At 49.8% G+C, this 24377-nt stretch overlaps 1 protein-coding gene and 1 long non-coding RNA gene across 4 annotated transcripts in view; one reads left to right on the top strand and one right to left on the bottom strand.

Moving 5' to 3' along the window:
- The first annotated feature begins 8786 nt into the window (after nt 1-8786).
- The window catches only part of LOC144735145 (bcl-2-like protein 2), a 52752-nt gene continuing 37161 nt past the window's right edge, over nt 8787-24377 (top strand). For 2 of the 3 annotated variants that reach the window (XM_078617576.1, XM_078617577.1), the window contains exon 1: nt 8787-9448. In XM_078617576.1, the coding sequence (XP_078473702.1) occupies nt 8990-9448 (459 nt within the window). In that variant the 5' untranslated portion in view covers nt 8787-8989. Of the gene's footprint in view, nt 9449-16854; nt 23387-24377 lie in introns of those variants that run through there. The other variant, XM_078617575.1, reaches the window with a different exon arrangement.
- LOC144735146 (uncharacterized) lies at nt 13416-16885 on the bottom strand. Its single transcript, XR_013588586.1, has 2 exons — nt 16638-16885; nt 13416-14384 (listed from the first exon to the last, which is right to left on the bottom strand). It is a non-coding gene; the product is annotated as an uncharacterized LOC144735146 (long non-coding RNA).

Raw genomic sequence — 24377 nt, 5'->3', positions numbered from 1 at the left:
CCTACTCGCCTCTTGCGGCACCCGCACAGCTTTCAAGGGCAGTCCGAATTTCCCGTGCGAAAATCTGCGGTGCCACGGCCATGGACCAACTCAGCCAGCGCCGCGACTCCCCCCTGGCCCCACGCTGAGCACACACACTGAGCACACACACTGAGCACACACATGCAGCACACACACACACGGAGCGCACACACACACACACTGAGCACACACATGCAGCACACACGCAGCACACACACACACTGAGCACACACACTGGGCACCCACACGCAGCGCACACACTGAGCACACACATGCAGCACACACACACACGCAGCACACACACACACACTGAGCACACACATGCAGCACACACACACACGGAGCGCACACACACACTGAGCACACACATGCAGCACACACGCAGCACACACACACACTGAGCACACACACTGGGCACCCACACGCAGCGCACACACTGAGCACACACATGCAGCACACACACACACGCAGCACACACACACACACTGAGCACACACATGCAGCGCACACACTGAGCACACACATGCAGCACACACACACACATGCAGCACACACACACACACTGGGCACCCACATGCAGCGCACACACTGAGCACACACATGCAGCACACACACACACATGCAGCACACACACACACACTGGGCACCCACATGCAGCGCACACACTGAGCACACACATGCAGCACACACACACACGCAGCACATACACACACACTGAGCACACACATGCAGCGCACACACTGAGCACACACATGCAGCGCACACACTGAGCACACACATGCAGCACACACACACACGCAGCACACACACACACTGAGCACACACATGCAGCACACACACACACGCAGCACATACACACACACTGAGCACACACATGCAGCGCACACACTGAGCACACACATGCAGCACACACACACACGCAGCACACACACACACCCTGACCACACACATGCAGCGCCTACACTGAGCACACACATGCAGCACACACACACACGCAGCACACACACACACACCCTGACCACACACATGCAGCGCCTACACTGAGCACACACATGCAGCACACACACACACATGCAGCACACACACACACACACACACTGGGCACCCACATGCAGCGCACACACTGAGCACACACACGCAGCACATACACACACTGAGCACATACACTGGGCACCCACACGCAGCGCACACACTGAGCACACACATGCAGCACACACACACACGCAGCACACACACACACACCCTGACCACACACATGCAGCGCCTACACTGAGCACACACATGCAGCACACACACACACATGCAGCACACACACACACACACTGGGCACCCACATGCAGCGCACACACTGAGCACACACACGCAGCACATACACACACTGAGCACATACACTGGGCACCCACACGCAGCGCACACACTGAGCACACACACGCAGCACACACACACACACGCTGAGCACACACACTGGGCACCCACACGCAGCGCACACACTGAGCACACACACGCAGCACACACACACACACTGAGCACACACACGCAGCGCACACTCTGAGCACACACATGCAGCACACACACACAAGCAGCACACACACACACTGGGCACACACACGCAGCGCACACACTGGGCACCCACACGCAGCGCACACACGTAGTGTCCTGGCGGGGGATCACCTGGCGCAACGGGTTTTCATCCGAAGAGTCCCTAGGAGGAGAATCCCACGGTTTCCCGGTGCCAGGAGATTGGCCGATCCTCACAGGACAGGTCACATTGCGGTGCCCCTGAGTTGGCTTAAAATTGTATGGGCGCCAAGAGGTTCACTGGGCCAGCCACAATGAGTCATTCACGACATTGGGAGAGGCTGAGGGTGGAATATTAGGCAAGAAGAGCAGACCAGGAGGTCAGAGTTAATGAATATGAATGGACCATGGGCAGCATCGGCAACCACCACGGCACTCCATGAAGAAGGTGCAAGGGCTCAAAGACCACAGGTAAGAGCACGATTGGCCCACGGGTCTCCAGGAAGAAGGTGCAAGGGCTCAAAGACCACAGGTGAGCACACGATTGGCCCACGGGACTGCATGAAGAAGGTGCAAGGGCTCAACGACCACAGGTAAGCACACGATTGGCCCACGGGTCTCCATGAAGAAGGTGCAAGGGCTCAAAGACCACAGGTATGCACACGATTGGCCCACGGGTCTCCATGAAGAAGGTGCAAGGGCTCAAAGACCACAGGTATGCACACGATTGGCCCACGGCACTCCATGAAGAAGGTGCAAAGGCTCAAAGACCACAGGTGAGCAAACGATTGGCCCACGGCACTCCATGAAGAAGGTGCAAGGGCTCAAAGACAACAGGTAAGCACACGATTGGCCACGCGGTACGACGTCACCCCGGGCTTTTCAAGTTAAGGGGATAATAAGTATAACCAGTAAAAACAAAGTTTTTCACTATAAATCCTTTATATGCGTGGCGGCTAGAGCAGGCCTCCTAAAACTGTAGATTCGCTATGAATAGCGCCACATATCTACAAACTAAGCCTGGCGGTGTCTACAAACTAAGCTAGTCTGTATAGTTTGTAGATATGCACAGTTTTAGGAGGCCTGGTGTACCTCCGCGCCCAAAACAACCTGATCATCAAGATGAAGGTCAAGTGCCCCAGGAAGGCAAACCGATTGGCCAATCTCGGGAACGTGCTCAAGTTCTACAAGCAGTACCGCCGAGCATTGATCGAGTACACTACTGAGAACAACCCCGCGAAGCTGCCCACCGCCGATTGGTGGGTTCTTACCTACGCGCTCGCGCCCGCCATCGACGCCATCAACGTCACTATCGTCCAGCTCCAGAGCCAGTCGCTGCTCATCGCGCAGCAGGAGGAGCATATTCAGTCGCTTATCGGGTCGCTCACCGTTTTGTTCAGTGTTGAGATTGTTGATGGCGTCAACAATCATGATGAGGCGTACGTGTCGTATCATGATCAGTCGATGCGCATCGCGTCTGCCGCGATCATTGCCCACATTGAGGAGCAGGGATCGTTTGCGCAGGAGAGCTACGAGGGTCTCAATGAGGTCGACAAGACAAGGATCGTCAAGGATATCTCGATATATGCGATGACGCTGATCGCGGGTCTCAACGACGTCAAAGCAGAGCGTAACGACGCCAATCGAGCTCTCGACCAGGATGCGGCGCCCGTGATGCCCGCTCAGCTCGTGAAGATGCGTCCTGGTGTGTTCGTGAAGGACGTGCTGGCAGTGCGTCGCGTGCATGTTACGAAATTCTGGTCAGCTGTGAAGGTCGACATGGTCGAGGAGGAGCATCGCCAACTGGTCAAGCTCTACAAGGAGGACACGATCATTCACGACGCCATCAACAAGCACACCAACACGACGACATTCAACGACGCGTGGGATGTGCTGCCGAGTGGTTTCGACAACCTCCGCGCTTTCAGCGGCGGGTTGGCATCGGTGCTCGCCAACACGACGGCGGTCGAGTCGGACTTCTCGATACTCAAGTGGGAACTCGACGAGTTCCGCAGTTCTATGATGCATCTGTCCCTTGAGGGCATCTTCCAGACAAAGCAGCGTCGCCTCCTGGTGTCGTTGCTTCGTTAGCGAGCGTAAATCAATGAAACAATGGGGCTCTATAGATGATCTACATTTATTCTACAAACTAATCCTGGCGGTGTTTACAAACTAAGCTAGTCTGTATAGTTTGTAGATATGCACAGTTTTAGGAGGCCTGGGCTAGAGTCCTCTGGCTTGAGATGGCTGCCACCTATGGGTCAGATGATTGCATTGCACCATTAAGCAATTGGTAATTAAATATAATATTTTTGTCCTAAAAAGTGTAAAATTTTTGAAAAAAAATTTCACGAACATTAATTGTCACGCACAACGAGGATGTGTGGAAAATGTCAGCTCGATTGGATCACGGAAAGTGGGTTAAAAAACGACCGAAAGATTTGCACGGTCGTAAGCAAGCAAGCGAACTTAATATAAAGGATTTAAAAAGAGTAGCCGGGGACCATTTTCGGTCTCTTGTCTTCAACATCTGGGCCAACAAGGCCCACTCCCTGCCGTCCTGCCTCCTCGAGCCACTCGCAGCATCCGTGTGATGCCAGCGAGTGCTGCTACGAGGCAGTGATAGGTGAAGTTTTCTCTCGTCCTTCTCCCTCCCACTCTCACAGCGTCCGTGCGACGCGGTGAGTACAGCTTCGAGGTACGTGGTAGGACGTTTGAGTGACTGGGCACTTAGGCAGCAGTAGGCTAGGCTCTTCTCGCAAAACATGCCCCCGGATTCATACTCTTTGTTTTTTTCGGCAAAGTCACGTAGGTCAACATTTTTTGTTCAATTAAAGTAAGTGAAAACAATTAAATTAAATCACGACGTTTCGGGCGCAACACAAGCGTCCTTCTTCAGGTGGGGGACAACGTAGCGGTTGTGCTTTCGCAACGTTGTGATTTAATTTAGTTGTTTTAATTCAGCATTAACATAATTTATCAATCATTCCATCGCGGGTGAGGACGACTCTTAACGCTGATTGGCTTCCTTCAACATTAACATAATGTATCATTCATTCCGTCTCGGATTGGGCCGTGGCTTGACGCTGATTTGATTCCTTCAACAATTAACATAAATTATCATTAATTCTGTTGCGGGTGAGGCCGACTCTTGACGCTGATTAGTTTCCTGTCCATTAACATAATTTATTATTCGATTTGTCGTGGTTTGGCGGCCTCTTGACGTTGATTGGCTTCCTTTAACATTAACATAATTTATTATTATTTCTGTCACGGGTTAGGCCGCGTCTTGACGCTGATTGGCTGCCTTCAACAATTAACATAATTTATCAATAATTATGTCACGGGTTAGGCCGCGTCTTGACGCTGATTGGCTGCCTTCAACAATTAACATAATTTATCATTCATTCCGACGCGAGTGAGGCTGAGTCTTGACGCTGATTGGCTTCCTTCTACAATTAACATAATTTATTATTAATTTTGTCGTGGGTTAGGACGCCTCTTGATGCTGATTGGCTTCCTTCTACAATTAACATAATTTATTATTAATTTTGTCGTGGGTTAGGACGCCTCTTGATGCTGATTGGCTTCCTTCACCAATTAACATAATTTATCAATAATTATGTCACGGGTTAGGCCGCGTCTTGACGCTGATTGGCTGCCTTCAACAATTAACATAATTTATCATTCATTCCGACGCGAGTGAGGCTGAGTCTTGACGCTGATTGGCTTCCTTCTACAATTAACATAATTTATTATTAATTTTGTCGTGGGTTAGGACGCCTCTTGATGCTGATTGGCTTCCTTCTACAATTAACATAATTTATTATTAATTTTGTCGTGGGTTAGGACGCCTCTTGATGCTGATTGGCTTCCTTCCACAATTAACATAATTTATTATTAATTTTGTCGTGGGTTAGGACGCCTCTTGATGCTGATTGGCTTCTTTCTACAATTAACATAATGTTTTATTAATTTTGTCGTGGGTTAGGACGCCTCTTGATGCTGATTGGCTTCCTTCCACAATTAACATAATTTATTATTAATTTTGTCGTGGGTTAGGACGCCTCTTGATGCTGATTGGCTTCTTTCTACAATTAACATAATGTTTTATTAATTTTGTCGTGGGTTAGGACGCCTCTTGATGCTGATTGGCTGCCTTCAACAATTAACATAATTTTCGATTTAAAGCTTTCGTGACTGCAGGGATTCATCTTCTTGGTTCTTTCGATAAAGTCACGTAGAATGGAAAAAATTATTATCTTTTATTTTTATTACTTTATTATTTCCATTCTACGTGACTTTACCGAAAGAACCAAGAAGATGTATCAATAGTTCTGACGCGGGTTAGGCCGACCCTTGACGATAATTGGCTTCCTTCAACATTAACATAATTTATTATTAATGTTGTGGGTGAGGCTACCTCTTGGCGCTGATTGGCTTTCTTCGATAATTAACATAATTTATCACGAATTCTCTCGCGGATTCATTTAATCCCTGTTACAGATACCGGGACACATAGCTTCATCCTGTGTGGCTGCGTCGTCAGCAGAGGGCAGTGCAACCACGCCAAGCGATCCTCTTACAATCCACAACGATGTTCTGACAACAACTTAGGGGCCGTCCATAAATGACGTCACGCGAATTTGGACGATTTTTGACTGCCCCCCCCCCTTCGTCACACGGCGTCACAAAAAGTCAGACCCCCCCCTCTCAAATATGACCAAAGCTCTGCCCCCCCCCCCAAATATAAAACATGCTTCAAATCGCTTTAAACTATTGTCATTGTAGTGCGTATTTAATGTGACGCTGCACTCTGATGTTATAGGAGAAAACATTTATTAAAAGTCTATTTACTTAAGTAGAACGTGTTGTCTATATTTATTTAAAGTTGCGCATTTTGATGTGACGTCATATTTCTCACACCCCCCCCCCCCCCATCGTCACACATCGTCACAAATGTCTGACCCCCCCCCCCTAGGTGCGTGACGTCATTTATGGACGGCCCGTTATACGCATTGACCAGCGTGGTTGAAGCATGGAGCATAAAAGACCCAATTACCGCCACGGTCGTAGGGAGGTTCTCATCCAGCAGTCGATTGACACAAGCGTTAAGGGGACGTGCAGAACACGTGTCAATGGCATGAATGGGAGTAGGGGGTAATACATGGGTGTGTGTTTACGCGATCTAACCCAAAACCTCGATTGTGGATAATATTGAAAACTGAGAATATGTGTTGTTACCCTTTTTGCAAGTAATCATGTGCTGCATTAACCATGCATTTTCTTGGTTCTTTCGGTAAAGTCACGTAGAAGGGAAATAATAAAATAATAACAAAACATTTTTTAAAATGTTTTTTTGAAGGGAAATAATAAAATAATATAGTTTTTTTTGTGCTTTCTTTGTATTATTTTATTATTTCCCTGCTACGTGACTTTACCGAAAGAACCAATAAAATGAATCCCTGCAGTCACGAAAGCATTAAATCGAAATTTGACCATGCAAATAAACATGCTCTGATCATACAGGTAGTCCCCGAATTACGATGATCCGACTTACGATGTATCGATCTTACGATGCTGATGACAAATATGACAAAATTGAAAAATATTTTGCATTTCGCGCGGCAGGCAAACGCAGCAGCGTACGAGGTACGATACTGTACGTTGGGACGCTGCCGGGATGTACTGTACGCATATAGTTTATACAGTACGGTACTGTAAATTGCTCTGTTTTGTTAAATTATCACCATTCTTTAAGACTCCTGGGTAGGCTAGGCCATCTTCGACTTACGATATTTCGACTTACGATGGGGTCGTCGTAACGCATCTCCATCGTAAGTCGGGGACTACCTGTATATGCATTGTCTTCGAAACTGATTGGCCTACACTAGAGACAATCGTCTTTATGGCCTAGTCTCACCAGTGTCAGCCCACAGACCACCAGAAGTCGAACAGTACAAAGACATTCTAGATTTGAAGCTTTCGTGACTGCAAGGATTCATATTCTTAGGTTTTTTTTTGGTAAAGTCACGTAGGTAAAATTTTTAAATTAATAAAAGTAAAATAAACATTTAATATTAAAATTAATATAAAATTAATAAAAGTAAAATTAAAATAAAAGTACAAAGACAATGCACTATCAGAGCATTCATAGGTCGGGGTGAGCAGCTCTATCATGGGACTTTTGTGCCAGTATCAAAGAATGAAAAATAACAATAGGTGTTACCCTTTCTGCTTAGATGGTCAAACCCCAAACAGCTACCTTTTGCAAGGAATGAAGTCTGCATTCACCACACATACTTGTGGTGAACATGCAGTACAAAGCATTGTCCTTGTACTGTTCGTCTTTGGGCATTCTCTGGTCTGACCCTGGTGAGGCTGGGCCCTAAAGAAGGCTGTCTCTGGTGTAGGCCAATTCGTTTCAAAGACAATGCATACATCACGTGTTTTTGTTTGCATGTTCACCACAAGTATGGCTTCTGGTTGACGTTTGGACATCTTAACACCTCCTGTTTAATTGCCAGAAAGGGTTAAACCTATTCTCATTTTCATTCTTTAATACTGGAAAAAAAAGGTCCCGTGATATGGATAATACTCGTAGCGAAAACCCACCCCGTGTTAAACTGAATGGGTGTCGTTATGGCCGCTCTTGGCGTGCTATAAACACTCGTTAAAGCGCAAACTCTTTCCCCATAAACAATGTAACGATAACATTTGGCGAGATACGATGTTACCACACACACACACGTGCGGTGAGATGGGAGGACTAATAGCTAAAGGTACGGCGCCATGTTATCGTATCAGCTATAATTCAGGCAAGCCTGACACTCTGCTGATGATGATACACTTTGCTTGTGCTGAAGCAATGCTGCTGATATGTAATCACAGAAGGCCGTCTGGCCAATGGGTTGTGTGAATAATACTTTTTTTAATGTAGGTGACGTTTATGTGCAGGAAACGAATTATCTGATTATTATTATCATTTTGGCATGGGTGGAAAATCACTTGGTGGTGCAATCTGCCAGTCATCTCAGTCAACCCATGGCAGCCTGGGTCTGTCCCGTGGCGTCCGGCCAACGAGCCTTCGACACTACACGTGGTCTCAAATCGGGAGCGTGGCGAACATGGGGGGAGGCTGGGTCCTGATAAGGGGCGTGGTCATGAGAAGGGGCGTGGTCATGAAGGGGCGTGGTCCTGAGAAGGGGGGGGAAGGGGCGGGGTAGTATATAAGCCTGCGCGTGGCATCTAGCAAGGCTTTTGCAGACAATGTCGGTGTGCGTCAGCTACGTAGCAGCAGCAGTAGCAGCAGTGGCAGCAGCAGCGGGCGGAGGAAACTTGTCGATGTCTGCGTGAAAGGGAGGCGGGGGCGCGAGACAGCCGCAACACAAGCAGACGAGATACAGACAGAGACAGCGAGAGAGCGAGACAGCGAGCGAGCGAGACAACCATGTCGGACCCTTACAACAACCGCGAGATCGTCAACGACTTCATCCGATACAAGCTGACGCAGCGCGGCTACGGCCAGAGCGGTCCATCGCCACCACCACCACCACCGTCGTCTCCTCCTCCTCCGCCGTCGTCGCAGTCCACGGCTCAGCTGCTCCGCGTGCTGCGAGCGGCGGGCGACGAGTTCGAGAGCCGCTACCGTGCCTCGTTCTCGGACCTGTCGCAGCAGCTGCACGTGTCGCAGGGCTGTGCCGAGCAGCGCTTCGCCGAGGTGACCGCCGAGCTGTTTCGCGACGGGGTGAACTGGGGCCGCGTCGTGGCCTTCCTGGCCTTCGGCGCCGCTCTCTGCGCCGAGTGCGCCGACAAGGAGATGGGCTTCCTGGTGGACGGAATCGCTCAGTGGATGGCCAACTACCTGGACGAGGAGCTGCGCGACTGGATCCAGCAGAACGGCGGCTGGGTGAGCGAGAGACGTGGTGGTGGTGGGTGGTGGGTGGTGATGCCTGCTAGGTTGGTGCTGGAGAGATGATGATGATGGTAGTAGTGGTGGTGGTGGTGATGCTGCTACAATGATGTGGTTGGTGGTGATTGTAGGACATGGTGGTGGTAGTGGTGGTGGGTGGTTATGATGCCTGCTAGATTGGTGCTGGAGAGATGATGATGATGGTAGTAGTGGTGGTGGTGGTGATGCTGCTACAATGATGTGGTTGGTGGTGATTGTAGGACGTGTTGGTGATGATGCTGCTGCTACGATGATGTGGTTAGTGGTGATGCATAGATTGGTGCTGGAGAGATGATGATGGTAGTAGTGGTGGTGGTGATGCTGCTGCTACAATGATGTGGTTGGTGGTGATTGTAGGACGTGGTGGTGGTGATGCAAATGCCTAGATTGGTGCTGGAGAGATGATGATAGTAGTAGTGGTGGTGGTGATGCCACAATGATGTGGTTGGTGGTAGTAGTAGTAGTGGTGGTGATGCTGATGCTGCTACAATGATGTGGTTGGTGGTGATTGTAGGACATGGTGGTGGTAGTGGTGGTGGGTGGTGATGATGCCTGCTAAATTGGTACTGGAGAGATGATGATGATGGTAGTAGTGGTGGTGGTGGTGATGCTGCTACAATTATGTGGTTGGTGGTTCTAGGACGTGGTGGTGATGCTGCTGCTACAAATATGTGGTTGGTGGTGATTGTAGGACGTGGTGGTGATGATGCATATGCCTAGATTGGTGCTGGAGAGATGATGATGATGGTAGTAGTGGTGGTGGTGATGCTGCTGCTATAATGTGGTGGTGATTGTAGGACGTGGTGGTGGTGATGCTGCTGCTGCAATGATGTGGTTGGTGGTGATTGTAGGACGTGTTGGTGATGATGCCTAGATCGGTGCTGGAGAGGTGATGGTGATGATAGTAGCGGTAGGTTGATGGTGGTAATGTTGCTGCTGCTACAGTGATGTGGTTGGTGGTGATTGTAGGACGTGTTGGTGATGATGATGATGATGCCTAGATCGGTGCTGGAGAGGTGATGATGATGATGATAGTAGCGGTAGGTTGGTGGTGGTAACATTGCTGCTGCTACAGTGATGTGGTGGTGATTGATGGACTTTCGAATGGTGCCACTGTGATACCGTTTGGTGACCGGTGTGCAGTATACAAGCAGCTTGGGTCCTTTAAATGCGTGACTTTAGGACAAGCTAAATGCTTGACGAATTGCCATCCCGTTTACAAACAAAACAATCCTCAAGCTGTGGCCGATAAACACAAGTACAGTACTTCCGAAACGGGGGGGTGGGAGGAAACGATTGAAATAGCTCAAATGGCACAGATTGCAGATTTGAACTCCAGTAAGTTGAGTTATTTCTCCTACTCGGTGACGCAGACAAACCCCGGCGTCTTTGCAATTTGCTGACGGATGTCAGATGTTTATGATAAAAACATATTTCGCACATTTGTGTGTACGGTATTCCTTTCGATTTAAAGCTTTCGTGACTGCAATGATTCATCTTCTTGGTTCTTTCGGTAAAGTCACGTAGAAGGGAAATAATAAAAGTGAGAATTTTATTTTACTATGTTTTATTTTTATTATTTTATGATTTCCCTTCTACGTGACTTTACCGAAAGAACCAAGAAGATACGGTATTCCTGTTTGCCTTTGATAGGGCTGGTGGCCCATATAATTAGTTTTTTGCATGCGGGAGTGCTCTTGTCAATACGATTTGGCCATTCGGTAGACTTGTATTGGGTGAGTAAAGGTTGACTCGGCTGATGAGATGCAGAAGTTCGAAACTTGTGTCCAGAGTGTTTTTTTTCCTGCCTTACAAATGCTGCTGACGCTGCTTTTATACCGATTTGGAGTTGAAAGCCAATCGGCTGATGGACAAAATATGTTCACTATCTCGTGAATGTAGAGGAAACGAACTTACGTGTTTTTGCTTAAACAAATGCTGCTGCTGCTGCTGTTGCTTTATTGGGGTGGAAAGCCAATCGCTCTCAACAAGTGTGAAAGTGGAGGCAATTTGCGTCCAGTACATTTTAAATGTATCTTGTAATTGTATTGTTTGTTGCGGTTGCACCCGAATCAAGAGCCGAATGGCTCACGGGGTTATTCCAAATAAATGGAAATGAAATGTCTGCTCACAAGGGGGTAAAGGGAGCGGGGTGTTGGCGTGGTGGAATTGAATTTGAGAAAGCGGTGGTTGCTGCCGCACTTGCGACTTTGTCAACATCAGCGAGAGAGAGAGAGAGAGGCAAGTTGCGTCTGGATTATCATGAAGGTGATCCGGGACGTGCATGCCACAAAGACAAAGATCCCCCGTATAGCCTTAACAGAGACTGTAGGGGCAAGTGCTGCTAGCGAGTAGCACCTATGAAGGCTGGCACGGCACACGAGGGCGTGGGTGGCCAGCACCACGCCCGGCCGCCTTTGTCTCCCTAGTGGCGATGTTGACACATCGCACCAGGTACTCATTTGAGGCCGAGTCGACCTAGGGGAGGCCCAGGACCGGTACAAATAATCGTCACCGGTGTTGGCCGTGAGCGGGAATCGAACCCGGGTGGCCAGATTCGTGGCGCAGCGTAGCGCTAACCACTACACCACCGCTCCCCTCATGCATACCACACACACACTCACACGTGACTGTACTGTCCCGCGGTTATTGTTATCACCGTGCAGATTGAAAGCTCAGTTCTTTCGAACTGGCCGTGTTTTTAGTTCCCTCCGCCCGCACCTCCGTTGAGCGCGGTTTGGCCACGTACGGTGCGAAAGAAGTTCAACATACAGTGGCGTACATACAGCACTACTGTGTTCCTGTATCGCCACCATCACTTGGGGGTTGGGGGGTGGTGTGTGAAAGACCCGCACGTGACTGCTTCTGGCACTCGGACAACAAAACTCCCAACCATTACCTCCGGCGTGCCACGACACAGGTCACGTGCAGTGGGTGGGGTGAAGTGTGGGCACTCGCGACCTCTTCACATTGCGCCTGGCAAGCGGTGGAAGAGTAGGCCAAGGTACCTCTCCTTGAGTGCCCTGTTGTGGGAGGTCATTCGTGTGTATACCTGGTATGCAGGAAGTCGTGGGTTCGATCCCGACCCTGACGATGCCTGCTGCTGTATATTTGGAGTTTGCGTGTTTCTCTATCATCATCACGGTGGCTAGGAGATGTTAACTACCTCGCCTGGTATGCAGGAAGTCGTGGGTTCGATCCCGACCCTGACGATGCCTGCTGCTGTATATTTGGAGTTTGCGTGTTTCTCTATCATCATCACGGTGGCTAGGAGATGTTAACTACCTCGCCTGGTATGCAGGAAGTCGTGGGTTAGATCCCGACCCTGACGATGCTTGCTGCTGTATATTTGGAGTTTGCGTGTCTCTCTCTCCCTCTCTCCACGTGGTCACGTGGATTTTTTTCCGGTTTTCCCCCTCCACATTTAGAATCAACATCCACGCGTTTAAGAGTAGTCGGCTGCTACGTGTTGATAAGCCACTTCGTTGAGCTATCATCGTGTGTCATAGCGAGGTCGCATCTGAAAAAGAGCTATGCAGCTCGGTGGGCCTTGAACCTGGTGAAATAAAACGTTTAGTTCAGCAGTTAGGATTTAAGAAACTTGCACCCATTGCCGCGACGGGAGATCGAACCGACGACGGGTTCTGGATTGGAAGTGCAGCGCAGCAAAACCGTGCGTCTCGAGCACTCGTGTGTTTGCCGTGGGTAGTAGGGGCTGAACGATTTGGGGGGAAATATCTAATTGCGATTGTTCTGACAGATAATTGCGATTTGATTTGCGATTCAATTTTTTTAAAGTCAAGCTTTAGTTCAATATTCACTGTGTAATTGATTTAAAACATGTGATGGAGCATTACCACGTGATACCATCAAAATATGAACTGCTCTATATATTCTAATGCAAGGATGAGAACTTGTATTTGTAAAAAAATTTTTTTATTGAAATAGAACAATCAAACATTGAACAATTGTTACGTTAAATAAATAAAGTTAGAATAATAACAAATAAAACATTCCAATAAGAAAGTAAGAGCACTTTTCAAATCGCAAAAAATCGCAGCCTTTGCCATTTGCTAATCGCATTGTTTCAAATTGCGATTTCGATTAGAAAACGATTAATGATTCAATGCCCTCGCCTTGCAATTCACGAGGAATAGAATTGTCCAGAACTTTGTGGGGGTTATTGCGGGTTTCCCTTCGCCCACACGCCGGAGTTGAACGTTGCGTCAGCTTGAGCGAGCTCGGGCCCACAGCTCACGTCACTCATGTGGTGGACACAGAGTACCGTTGAAGGGGTTGAGCCACAAGGAACCGCTGTGATGCAACGATGACAACGACGACTCTGTGTGAATGGGGGGGGGGGAGATTTGGTAACTGTGTGTCTTCTTGGTTCTTTCGGTAAAGTCACGTAGAATGTAAATAACCTGTTCTCCACCTGAGAACGGCTACTTGCGTTGTGACCGAAACGTCGTGAGAATTATTTTATTATGTTTTATTTTTATTATTTTATTGTTTCCATTCTACGTGACTTTACCGAAAGAACCAAGAAGATGAATCCCTGCAGTCACGAAAGCTTTAAATCGAAACTGTGTGTGTGTGTTGAACTTCTTTCACACCGTACCTAGCCAACCGTGCTTGATCGGAGGTTCCATGGGAAGGGGGGGGGGGACGAGGAAACAATTATGAGACTCAACATTAAGGCGACGATTTTGACACTAATGGTTTGCAAAAAACTCACTGCTCGTGCGCGGGAATTCACATTTCGCCATCTATTTTCCACTTGGCGCCCTCGCCTTGGACTTCACGAGGAATCGAATTGTCCAGAACTTTGTGTGAAGTCAGCAGCAGTGCGCCCCCACCAGCCCCACCCCCTGTGCGGCATTGTGTGGCTGTGCTGTGGAGGATTACAGGAAATCGAGGGGTCATTTCCACAGGCCGCTCTTACACAATCTTAGAAGGTTTTGCTTGCAGCGTAGAATGTTTTTTTGGTTCCCGCGGTTTGGCGCGCTGTACAGCTCTCCTGCTACGTGCGTACATGGGACTTCTTTCACACCGCACGTGGCCGTCCGTGCTAATCGGAGGTTGTGCGAGAGGTGTTCCTCGGGTTGGAGCAAGTTTCGTTGGGCGTATTGCCGCTGGGAGCTTGTTGGCATTCGACTTTTAAGTTCGAGTTAATTTATTAGGTATAGCCCTGTGAGCCATTCGGCTCTTGAATCGGGTGCAACCGCAACAAACAGTAAACAAGAACATGAACAAGAAAACATCTTAAAGTGAATATGTGACTAAGTGCAAACAGAAAATCCAAGAAAAGACAGCAAAATATTGCAGAAAAAGCACCGTACACCAACACCGTGTGCAAAAATCCCAGTGGGATGCAAGTCAAACAACAACCACAAGACAACTTAGATTAAGGCCATCAGTCTAACTCTGTACTACAACAAACAAACATGGCTAAACCAAAAAACTTTTCGAAAATCACCAAAATAAAGCCATAAAAGCAATGAAACAGTGATCATAGAAACTGTGACCGAATTTTCACAATAAACGATGCAAACAACCTGTACTACCAAACTCTGCAGCCCATAGCTGGCTGCATGAGTCACTGCTTGGGGAGTCGCGGTTTATTTTTTTTATCAACGGGTGCCTCGATCTGGCGTCGCGTAATTAAGAAAAAAGTCACGTTTGTTTTTTAATTCCCAATTGGCAAGCCAAGCTGGCTTTCATTCACAACGTCGCGCCTGCAGCGTCTCTCCGTGTGCTCTGCGGTAGAGGGCACGGCCAAGGGTGGCCCAAACAGAGTTCTGTGAACGCTGCTGTCGACTCGAGCGACGATGATTGACGGCGTAGGATGACATGCACATAATTTGTATACATAGAGAGCATCACTTCCCCTCCCCCCACTGGACTTGTGATGGCGCTGTACGTGTGTCTTGAACTTCTTTCGCACCGTACCGTAGCCAACCGTGCTAATCGGAGGTGCGGGTGAAGGACAACAAACTAAACACATTTTCTTAGGTTTTTTCGGTAAAGTCACGTAGGTAAAACATTTTACTTTCATTAATTTTAATGTTTTACCTACGTGACTTTACCGAAAAAACCTAAGAATATGAATCCTTGCAGTCACGAAAGCTTCAAATCTAAAACTAAACACATTATTTTTCATTTGCACATTCCTTCGGAGTGGGCAGGTAGGAACTTGGTTGGACAGCGCATTCGTGTACGACAGAGCTCGCGGTCACGTGACGCACTTCAACCAATCCGGGAGCGTACATGTTTGGGAGGGGCTATGCACGACAGACAAATCATCCCTGGTGGGCAGTGTGGAACTGTTGTTTCCTACCTGTATAATAAGTGTATTGGATCCTGGAGTTGGCAGGCTTGACTCTGTTGATGAGTCCCAATGAGGAAAAAAAATCTCATTTTCGAATTATAAGAATCTAGCCGAGGTGCGAATACACCGCAGCATTGCAGCAGCCACCGGCCCGGCTCGTGACAATTCACGCGCCTCCCCTCCCCCCCCAGGTGCTTCTTCGGCTAACGGAACTATATCCGACCGTTTCGCTTGGCGTGCTTGGAGCTTCGTCGACAAAGCGAAACGTCTGACACCGTGCAGAACAACGCGCGGCACGGCACAAGCTGAAACCCACCGCTCTTGAGACCTCTATTACCGGATAGCTTCACTCCTGGCACTGGACTGTCGTTTTCCGCACTGGTCGACATCTTCACTTGGGAATTTACTTTGTAGAACTCTGGGTGAAACAGTCAATTCCTACTTCTTGGGGAATTAACTTTTTTGAACCAAATCGAGCCACCCGGGTCTTGAGTCAACCCCATCGGGTTCGCCCGCCTGCCGACGCCATCGTCATCGTCATCGCCATCATCATCATCGCCATCATCATCATCGCCATCATCGCCATCATCATCATCGCCATCATCGTCATCATCATCGTCATCATCATCGCCATCATCATCGCCATCGTCTGCACTTTTCTGAAAGTCACTTTCTCCTCCGCGCCCGGCGTCACTCGTCATTACGACGCCACCGTATCACCGTTGTCTTGGTCTGTATTCCCCCCCACCCCCCCAAAAAAAGGAACCCTTTACCCTTTTGTTCCTCCTTCATCGGTGGCGAGCGTGTTTGTTTTACCTTGAAGTCGTGCCGTTTGACGATGCTGTTGCCTCCGTCCAGCTGCGCGTGAGCTCCTCGCTGTGTGCTGTAACAAGAAACTCGGACGCGTCTGGGCACGGAACTAAAGCCGCGTGGGCTCTGCAGGTTTTTTTTTTGTCCCCTTGTGTTTATCCCATGGGTCGGTTTGCAGTTTATAGTAAAACAAGGACCCCCCCCTCCTCCTCCCTCCCTTTAGCTCCTCCGTGTGACGCACGTGGACATCTGCTCGTGGGCTACGACCGCAAGCTCCTGCAGTGCGCACGGCCCTAATGAACGAAGTCCAGCGGAGGGGTTTGGCGTCGTTGTGTTACGCCAGCGCATGTACGCAACCAGCGACGCGTTGATTCTTGCGTGCGTCGCTGACATTCTGTTGTACGGTCATGCAAAGTGTGATGTACACACTGTGCACCGTACCAGGTCGATTAGTGTGTGCACGTACACAGTGTATGCTGGGTAGATGAATGCATGTGCACTGCATTCTGGGTACATTTGTGTATGCATGTACACAGCATACTGTGTCGACAGACAAATGCATGCCATCTGGATTGTGTATCCAGCATTGGTCAGGCTCTGCTACACAGCGCATACTGAATACATAAGGTCTGTCTTGCCTCTGGGTTGGGGATATCTGCCAAGCCTTCAGTTGATTGTCAGCTCCGGGCGATAATGCGGTGTGGGAACTTTGTCACATGACTGCAGCGTCTGTTTGGCTACGCAGGTACAGTGCAACACGTTCAGTGACGTACTAGGGACCAATGGGCACCCTTGTCATGGCTTTCCATGTCACTGCGCTCTTGAAGTCGTCATTTATTCTGTTGTCATTGTAATTCCATTGACTGCCTCTGCTGTGGCAGGGTCCTTATGCCAAGCTGGAGAGTATCACCACTGAATTTACAATGAGAAGTAGGAGGTGAAATGACAGCACCTGGAAGTGGGTGGTGCCATGGTGGCGAGATGTTTACTACCTTGGCTGGTATACAGGAGGTCGTGGGTTCGATGCCAACACCTGCTGTATATTTGGAGTTTGCAAGTTCTCTCTGTGGCCGCGTGGATTTTTCTCCGGGTCCTCCGGTTTTTTCCTCCACAATTAGAAACATGCATTTTCTTTTTTTATAATCGGCTGCAATAAATTTGCACGTGGTACGCCACTTCGTTGAGCTATCATTTATGGCCAGGTCTCTTCTCATGGTTCGAGTCTGGTCCACCAATGACCGCACGCCAAACCAGAAAAAAGCCCCATCGTTGAAAAAAAACCCCGTAGATTTTGCAATGCATTTGGCTTAATTCCAGCTTTGAGTGTTAAAACATCGTTTTGACCGTCACACAGCAGCCATACCCTCTAGCGACGCGGCTCCAATATAGAGTGGTGCTTGCAATGAGTTACGTATTTTGTAGTGTGTAACATCACTGTTTTCGTGGGGTGTAACCAGTGCTTGATTTGTTGAGATGCAGGGGTGTCCGAATGCGTTTCAAGATTCAATACTTTTTATTTTATTGACGCTCACTAACAGCACTTGCCCGACAGTATGGCGAAGGCTATAAGGGGGACTTTTGTCCTTTTGCTGCACATAGACTGCACGCTACCACTATGCCCGGGCATTCCTTCAAGGGCATGCGCCTTCAGAAGACTGCAGTGTTGTGGGTGGTGACATGGGGTGGCACGTCACTGCTGGCGCATCTGCCAGTCATCTCGGGAGTCGATCAACCCCCGTGGCACCCAGGCTCTGTCCCGTGCCCTCCTGTCAGCAGCGAGCCTTGGCAACTTTACGCGACTGCCTCCAAGGGGTGCACCTAGGCTGGCACAGACCCTGTGGTGACGTCACTGCCACTTAGTGGCGAACGGGGGGCGGTTGTTTTTGTTGTTGTTGGTACCACGCCTGGGGGGTAAACGCCTCTCCGCCCTGTTGTGTCGCTGGCACGAGTTGCCACGGCATCCTTTGATGCCGCCTTACGTCTGCGCCGAAGCTCACCGAGCGTGGGAAGGGAGATGGTTTGGGGTAGGGGGGGGGGAGTGTGGCATGGTGCCTGTAGCCATGCTGAGGTCTCCGTGTGACCAATCCTGGCACAAGTACACTGGGTACTTGGCGTGCATCCTCTCGCATTCCTGAACTCTCTCGTGCACACGTACGCCCCTACAGGGGGCAATAAAAGCGAGCGCCGTACTCGCTGCTGTGGCAAGACGTCACGTGAAGTGGCTCTCCGTGGAACCCGCCACAGCATCGTGGAATTTCAGGGCGGCGTAAACAAGAAAATGTTGTTCGTCGCGAGCAGGAAATCGATGCGCAGGGGGGGGGGTGGTCTCTTTTCGACCGAAATTCTCTGCCGTGGCAAAGCCCAGTGGAATACGTTCGGCAGGAGATGGAGCGGGGAAATAGGGCTCGCATGCAGCTGGCACTGTCATGCATCTTGGCGTCGCAGGCACGCCAGGGATGGTGTCTACCAGAGGTCGCAACCGGGTACCCGATACCCGTACCCTACCCGATACCCGGCTACCCGTACACGGCCAGGTACGGGTACGGGTACCCGTTTTGCGACCCTGGTGCGGCCGGATACGGGTACGGGTAAGGAATAAAAACCCGTTTGCGACCTCTGGTGTCTACTCGGGTAGGGGAGGGCCTCATCCAGTTGATTCACAAAAATGGCTGTGGATATGTGTGCAGTTCCCACAGTGTTTGCAATTGACAAAGACAAAGGTCACCCGTGCAGCTTTAACAGACGGTTGAGGCAAGTGGTGTTTGCGAGCGCCTAATGAAGGCCGGCACGGCACATGAGGAAGTGGGTGGCCAGCACCACACCCTTTGTCTCTCCAGTGGCGATTGTTTATGTACCGCACACCAGTTACTTGTGTTGTGGCCGAGTCGACCTAGGGGAGGCCCACAGCCGGTTCAAATATTCGCCACTGTTATTGGTCGTCAGCAGGCATCGAATTCTGGTCTCCGGGTTTGGAGCGCATTGCAAAAGTGTAAAATTGCAAAAAACGCGAGCACGCATTTTCAACGCCAGCGTGCTCATCACTGCTCCACCGCTCCACCACCCCCCGCCATCCGCCATCCTGGTTATAGTTTTAGGGCTGATAGTACGCGGGTAATTTTTATCACCGTGTGTCACGGCCACGAGTTGATTTTGCGATGATAAAATCGGGTGCAACCGAAGGCAGCAGCAATAGCGTGGGAAAAAACCACAAATCTATTGTGTGCGTGGGTGCACGCACTCGCTCGTTCGTTTGTTTGTTTCTTTCTTTTAAAGGGAAATTCCTTTTTTGCGCTGCCAAACAGGAGTTAGGGCCCTTCTCTTGTTGTCTTGGGTCCAGATCGAGAGCATTGCCTCATGCGCTCTTCGCGTATTTACCTTGCCAGCCGCTGGCAGTATGCAGACAATTGCTCCGTAAGAACTCGCAATGGCTCTTTGCGAGGGATTGTTGGTTGATGGGTCACCCTTTTGCGTTGTGCAACTATTTAATCAGGCACCGCTCTGGGTGTCTGCGCTCCTTTTCCATACCTACGTACGTTGAACTTCTTTCGCACCGTACGTAGCCAACTGTGCTATTTGGAGGTGCAGGACGGAAGATAACAAAACTACGGAGGAGGAATAACTAAACTAAACGCACGCTCTCTCTCCTGAAGCTCCATGGTGGTGAGATGTAAACTACCTCGCCTGGTATTCACAAGGTCGTGGCTTCGATCCCGACCCTGACGCCTGCTGTATATTTGGAGTTTGCGGTGTCTCTCTTATCACGGTGGCGAGGAGATGTTAACGACCTCACTTGGTATACAGGAGGTTGTGGGTTCGATCCCGACCCTTGATGCCTGCTGTATATTTGGAGTTTGCGGTGTCTCTCTTATCACGGTGGCGAGGAGATGTTAACGACCTCACTTGGTATACAGGAGGTTGTGGGTTCGATCCCGACCCTGACGCCTGCTGTATATTTGGAGTTTGCGTGTCTCTCTCTTCTCTCTCCCCATGGTCGGGTGGATTTTTCTCTGGGTCCTCCGTTTTTTTTCCCCTCCACATTTTAGAATCGACGTCACACGTTCAGAGGTATTTGACTGCAATATATTTCCACGTGATGAGAAGCCACTTCTCCACACGACCACGTGGACAGAGACACACAAACTCCAAATATCCAGTTGTCCGGGTCGGGATCGAACCCACGAGCTCCTGCATATCAGGCGAGGGAGTTTACATCTCCTAGCCACTGTGGTACCCCAGGTTGATTCCTTCTAATGACTCGCTGCTAATGACTTCCTGCTGCCGCATCATTTGTCAAGAACGTGGACGACGATCCATTATTCTGCAGCGGTGAGCAATCGTGATTTGGTGGGAATGTAACTTGAATTGCTTTGGCAACGCGTCCGGGCTTTTCGAATAAAAATGTTTTTCTCCGTCATTATTTCAGTGGGGTGTGTCCGTTATCACAATAGTGTTCAGTTTCATATCACGGCAACATCGCCCGTGCCAATCTGCATCTCACATTCGCTGGGGAACCACAGACAGAGCTTGAAGGCAGCAGTAGCAGCAGCATTGAGCAGCTAGCGCTAACAGCAATCGCCCAAGCTCTGCAATCCTCTATTTATATTTTAAGGTGTTATCCACATTAATGAGTGTTTACATATGGGAGAAAACCGGAGCACCCGGAGAAAACCCAGACGTGGGAGGGGGACAACGCTCTATCCCATACAGACGGACAGATGGCATGGGTCCGCAACTTTGTTGCACTACTTTCTGGCAGATGCAGGGCGTGGCACGTCCTTAACGCCCACGGGAAGGGAGTTCCGCAACATCTGTGTGGTCCACCAACCCTTGCGGCTGCCTCGACAGCGCTGGATTCCAGGCAGCCAAGTGTGACGTAGCCACCACCACCACCGCCCGGCTTTAAACAGCCCTGTATGACACGTGAATTTCAATCGAGGACCATCCTGTCCCCTCTCACGATGTACAGCACGGGAGGCACGGTCTCATTAATTAATGACGACGACGACGATGATTCCTTTTCACCGCCCATTGGCCTCCGAGACTTTTGTTGGTGGACCAGCGTCATTTGCTTGGGCACGCCAACTCTGCGCGGGGTGCTGTGACCTTCCTGGCTCTCATTGACCGACGGGAGTCGGGCTTGCTTAGACAAATTAGAAATACTTCTTCACCAAGGTTTTAGCCAAGTTGTTATCGGTGCGAACATGAGGATGCTCAGATGGAGCCTCGGACTCACTCGATGGGATCGTGTCATGAACGAAGACGTTCGGAAGCGACTTGGTGTGGGCCCCCATTGCGGACAAGATGCTTGAGGCAAGGCTTCGGTGGTACGGCCACGTGATGCGAAGTGAAGAGTCATCGGCGGCCAAGACTGCCGTGCGTATTGAGCCAGAGGGCCGCCGTCCACGTGGACGTCCGAAGAAGCGATGGATGGATCGAATAAAGGAAGACGTGAAGACGGTCAACGCATCCCCCGAAGATGCCCTGGACTGAGCCAAATGGAGAAGACAATGCCGAAAAGCGGACCCTGCGCCACAGCGGGAACAACGCTAGGAATAAGAAGAAGTTATCGGTGCGAACACTCCGCCTGTACTACAACGGCGGTGGTCGGGGCGGGCGGTGGGGAGGCACCGAAGGCAGGTGTCTCTGCGTAAAACGGCAGTATAGCTGGGCGCGCGACGGAGATGTTTACCTTCCCACGCCTCGCTCCTCTTCCACGTCGTTTGCCCCCCCCCCCTTGCAAGAGGTTTCTATTTGGTCTTTGAACATCTTAACACCTCCAGTTTTTTTGCCAGAAAGGGGTAAAAAAAAACTCAATTTTACACGCTTTCATTTAACTCGCTGTCTGTTGTCGTTGTATCCTCAAATCTTGTAACTCAATTTTAACCCACTTCCCAATGTGGTATCGACTGCAAACTTGGTGTACTTATGTCATACTGATGACAATACTATATTCTGTCATGAAAAATATTCTTTATTTTTAAGCATTCTTTTTTTTGTCATGTTTCGGCTTGGGTCTAATTGTCCATGGTAAACTGACGTTGGCTGTAATTGGCCACGGTCCCTTACGTTATGGCAAGTTTCGGGAGCCACTTCCTGGAGTCGTGGAGTTCTTTCATTACGAGTACATTTCATAAAAGCGTGTTTAAAAAAAGTTTTTTTTTTAAACATTACTTATTTCATACTGTGATCTCATTGTTTGCTTCGGCAACGCGTACCATCATCGTTTCAGGTGCGCGCCGCGAGTTAACGGAGTGCGGAGGGAGGGGGGGGTGTGTAATCTCCGTGTTTTTTAAGCACGAATGCATCAAGTCGAGTCACGTCATATACACTAGGCATGGAATGGAACTGTGTTAACCTGCTTTGTCTTTTTTTTAAGCAGGTAAAGCCCACTGAGATGTTTGTTTTTCACCAGCGACCTGGCCCCCACCGCAAACAAAGCGTCTGTGTCGCGTGGATATTCATTGGCTGCTGAGTACCCCATGAACGCACTTCGATGATACATGTGAAGGGGGAAACACCCAGAGGTCCCAATGGGAAACAAAATCCACACGACCACGGAGAGAGAGAGAGAGATGCAAAACTCAAAATGATACAGGCAAATTTGAAATATGCACTCTGGGACACACAAGACTGGCAGAGGTATTTGTATACAGTACTGTATCAACTATGTCCACGAAACTCTTTTACTGGTAGGAACTGCCAGGTTACACCAGCCAACAGGGGATTATTGTGTCCGTCCGTCGTGCATCCATAAATGGGAGGGGTCGGGCTGGGTGGGGAGGGGCTGGGCTGGGTGGGGAGGGGCTGGGGTGGGGCTGGGTAGGGTGGGGCTGGGTGGGAGGGGTGGGCCTAGGTGGGCTACCCGTACCCAGCCGGGTACGGGTACCCATTTGCGACCCTGGTGCGACCGGGTACGGGTAAGGAATCAAAACCCGTTTGCGACCTCTGTGCTGCGGTGAATGTTAAGAACCCCTCTGCCTCAGAGTTGCTTCCTAATTTGAAATGGCAGTCGCGTACCGCCGAGCAGAAATGCCGCGCTGGGTGTGGTTATTTGGTCAGGGGGCGGTGTGTGTGTGTGTGCCACGGTCAGATATGCGACATTGGGGCAATTGAACCTTATGGCGGGACCCCGGGGTCCCGAATAAACGGAAGTGAAAATCGTAATAAAATTTCTGTGTTTTTGGTGACTCCGTCCCACCGCGCACATAAACGCCGCAACCCGCCTGGCACGGATCGTTCTGTTGTCGTGTCGTCCAAGCGCAGCGGCGAGGACGAATGCGCAGAAGAAACAACTGTGAATAGCGCATCGTGTCGAGCTCGTCGAGAGGAATAGATTGCCGTGTCGTTCGCCTTCGAAACACATAAAATGACGTCGCAACGCAGTTTACGCGAGTCATCTGCGCTGTTAGCGAGCAGCGCCTATGAAGGCCGGCACGGCACACGAGGGGGTGGGTGGACAGCACCACCCCCGGCCGCCTTTGTCTCCCGAGTGGCGATGTTTACGCTTCGCAGCAGGTACTCATTAGAGGCTGAGTCCACATAGGGGAGTTCCCAGGACCGGTTCAGATAACCGTCGGTTGGTGGCCGTGAGCAGGAATTGAACTCGGGGTCGCCGGCTTCGTTGCGCTTAACCCCCACGACACGACTGCGCGCACGGACACGCGCACACAACGTGCAATGCCCATCACGCACACTGTATCCACTGTATTCGGAGTGCACGCTTCTTTTTTGGAAGGAGGAGGTCAC

The sequence above is a fragment of the Lampetra planeri genome, chromosome 54 (assembly GCF_965212315.1).
Source record: "Lampetra planeri chromosome 54, kcLamPlan1.2.h2, whole genome shotgun sequence".
NCBI lineage: Eukaryota > Metazoa > Chordata > Hyperoartia > Petromyzontiformes > Petromyzontidae > Lampetra > Lampetra planeri.
This window is presented reverse-complemented; position numbering and strand designations above follow the sequence as displayed.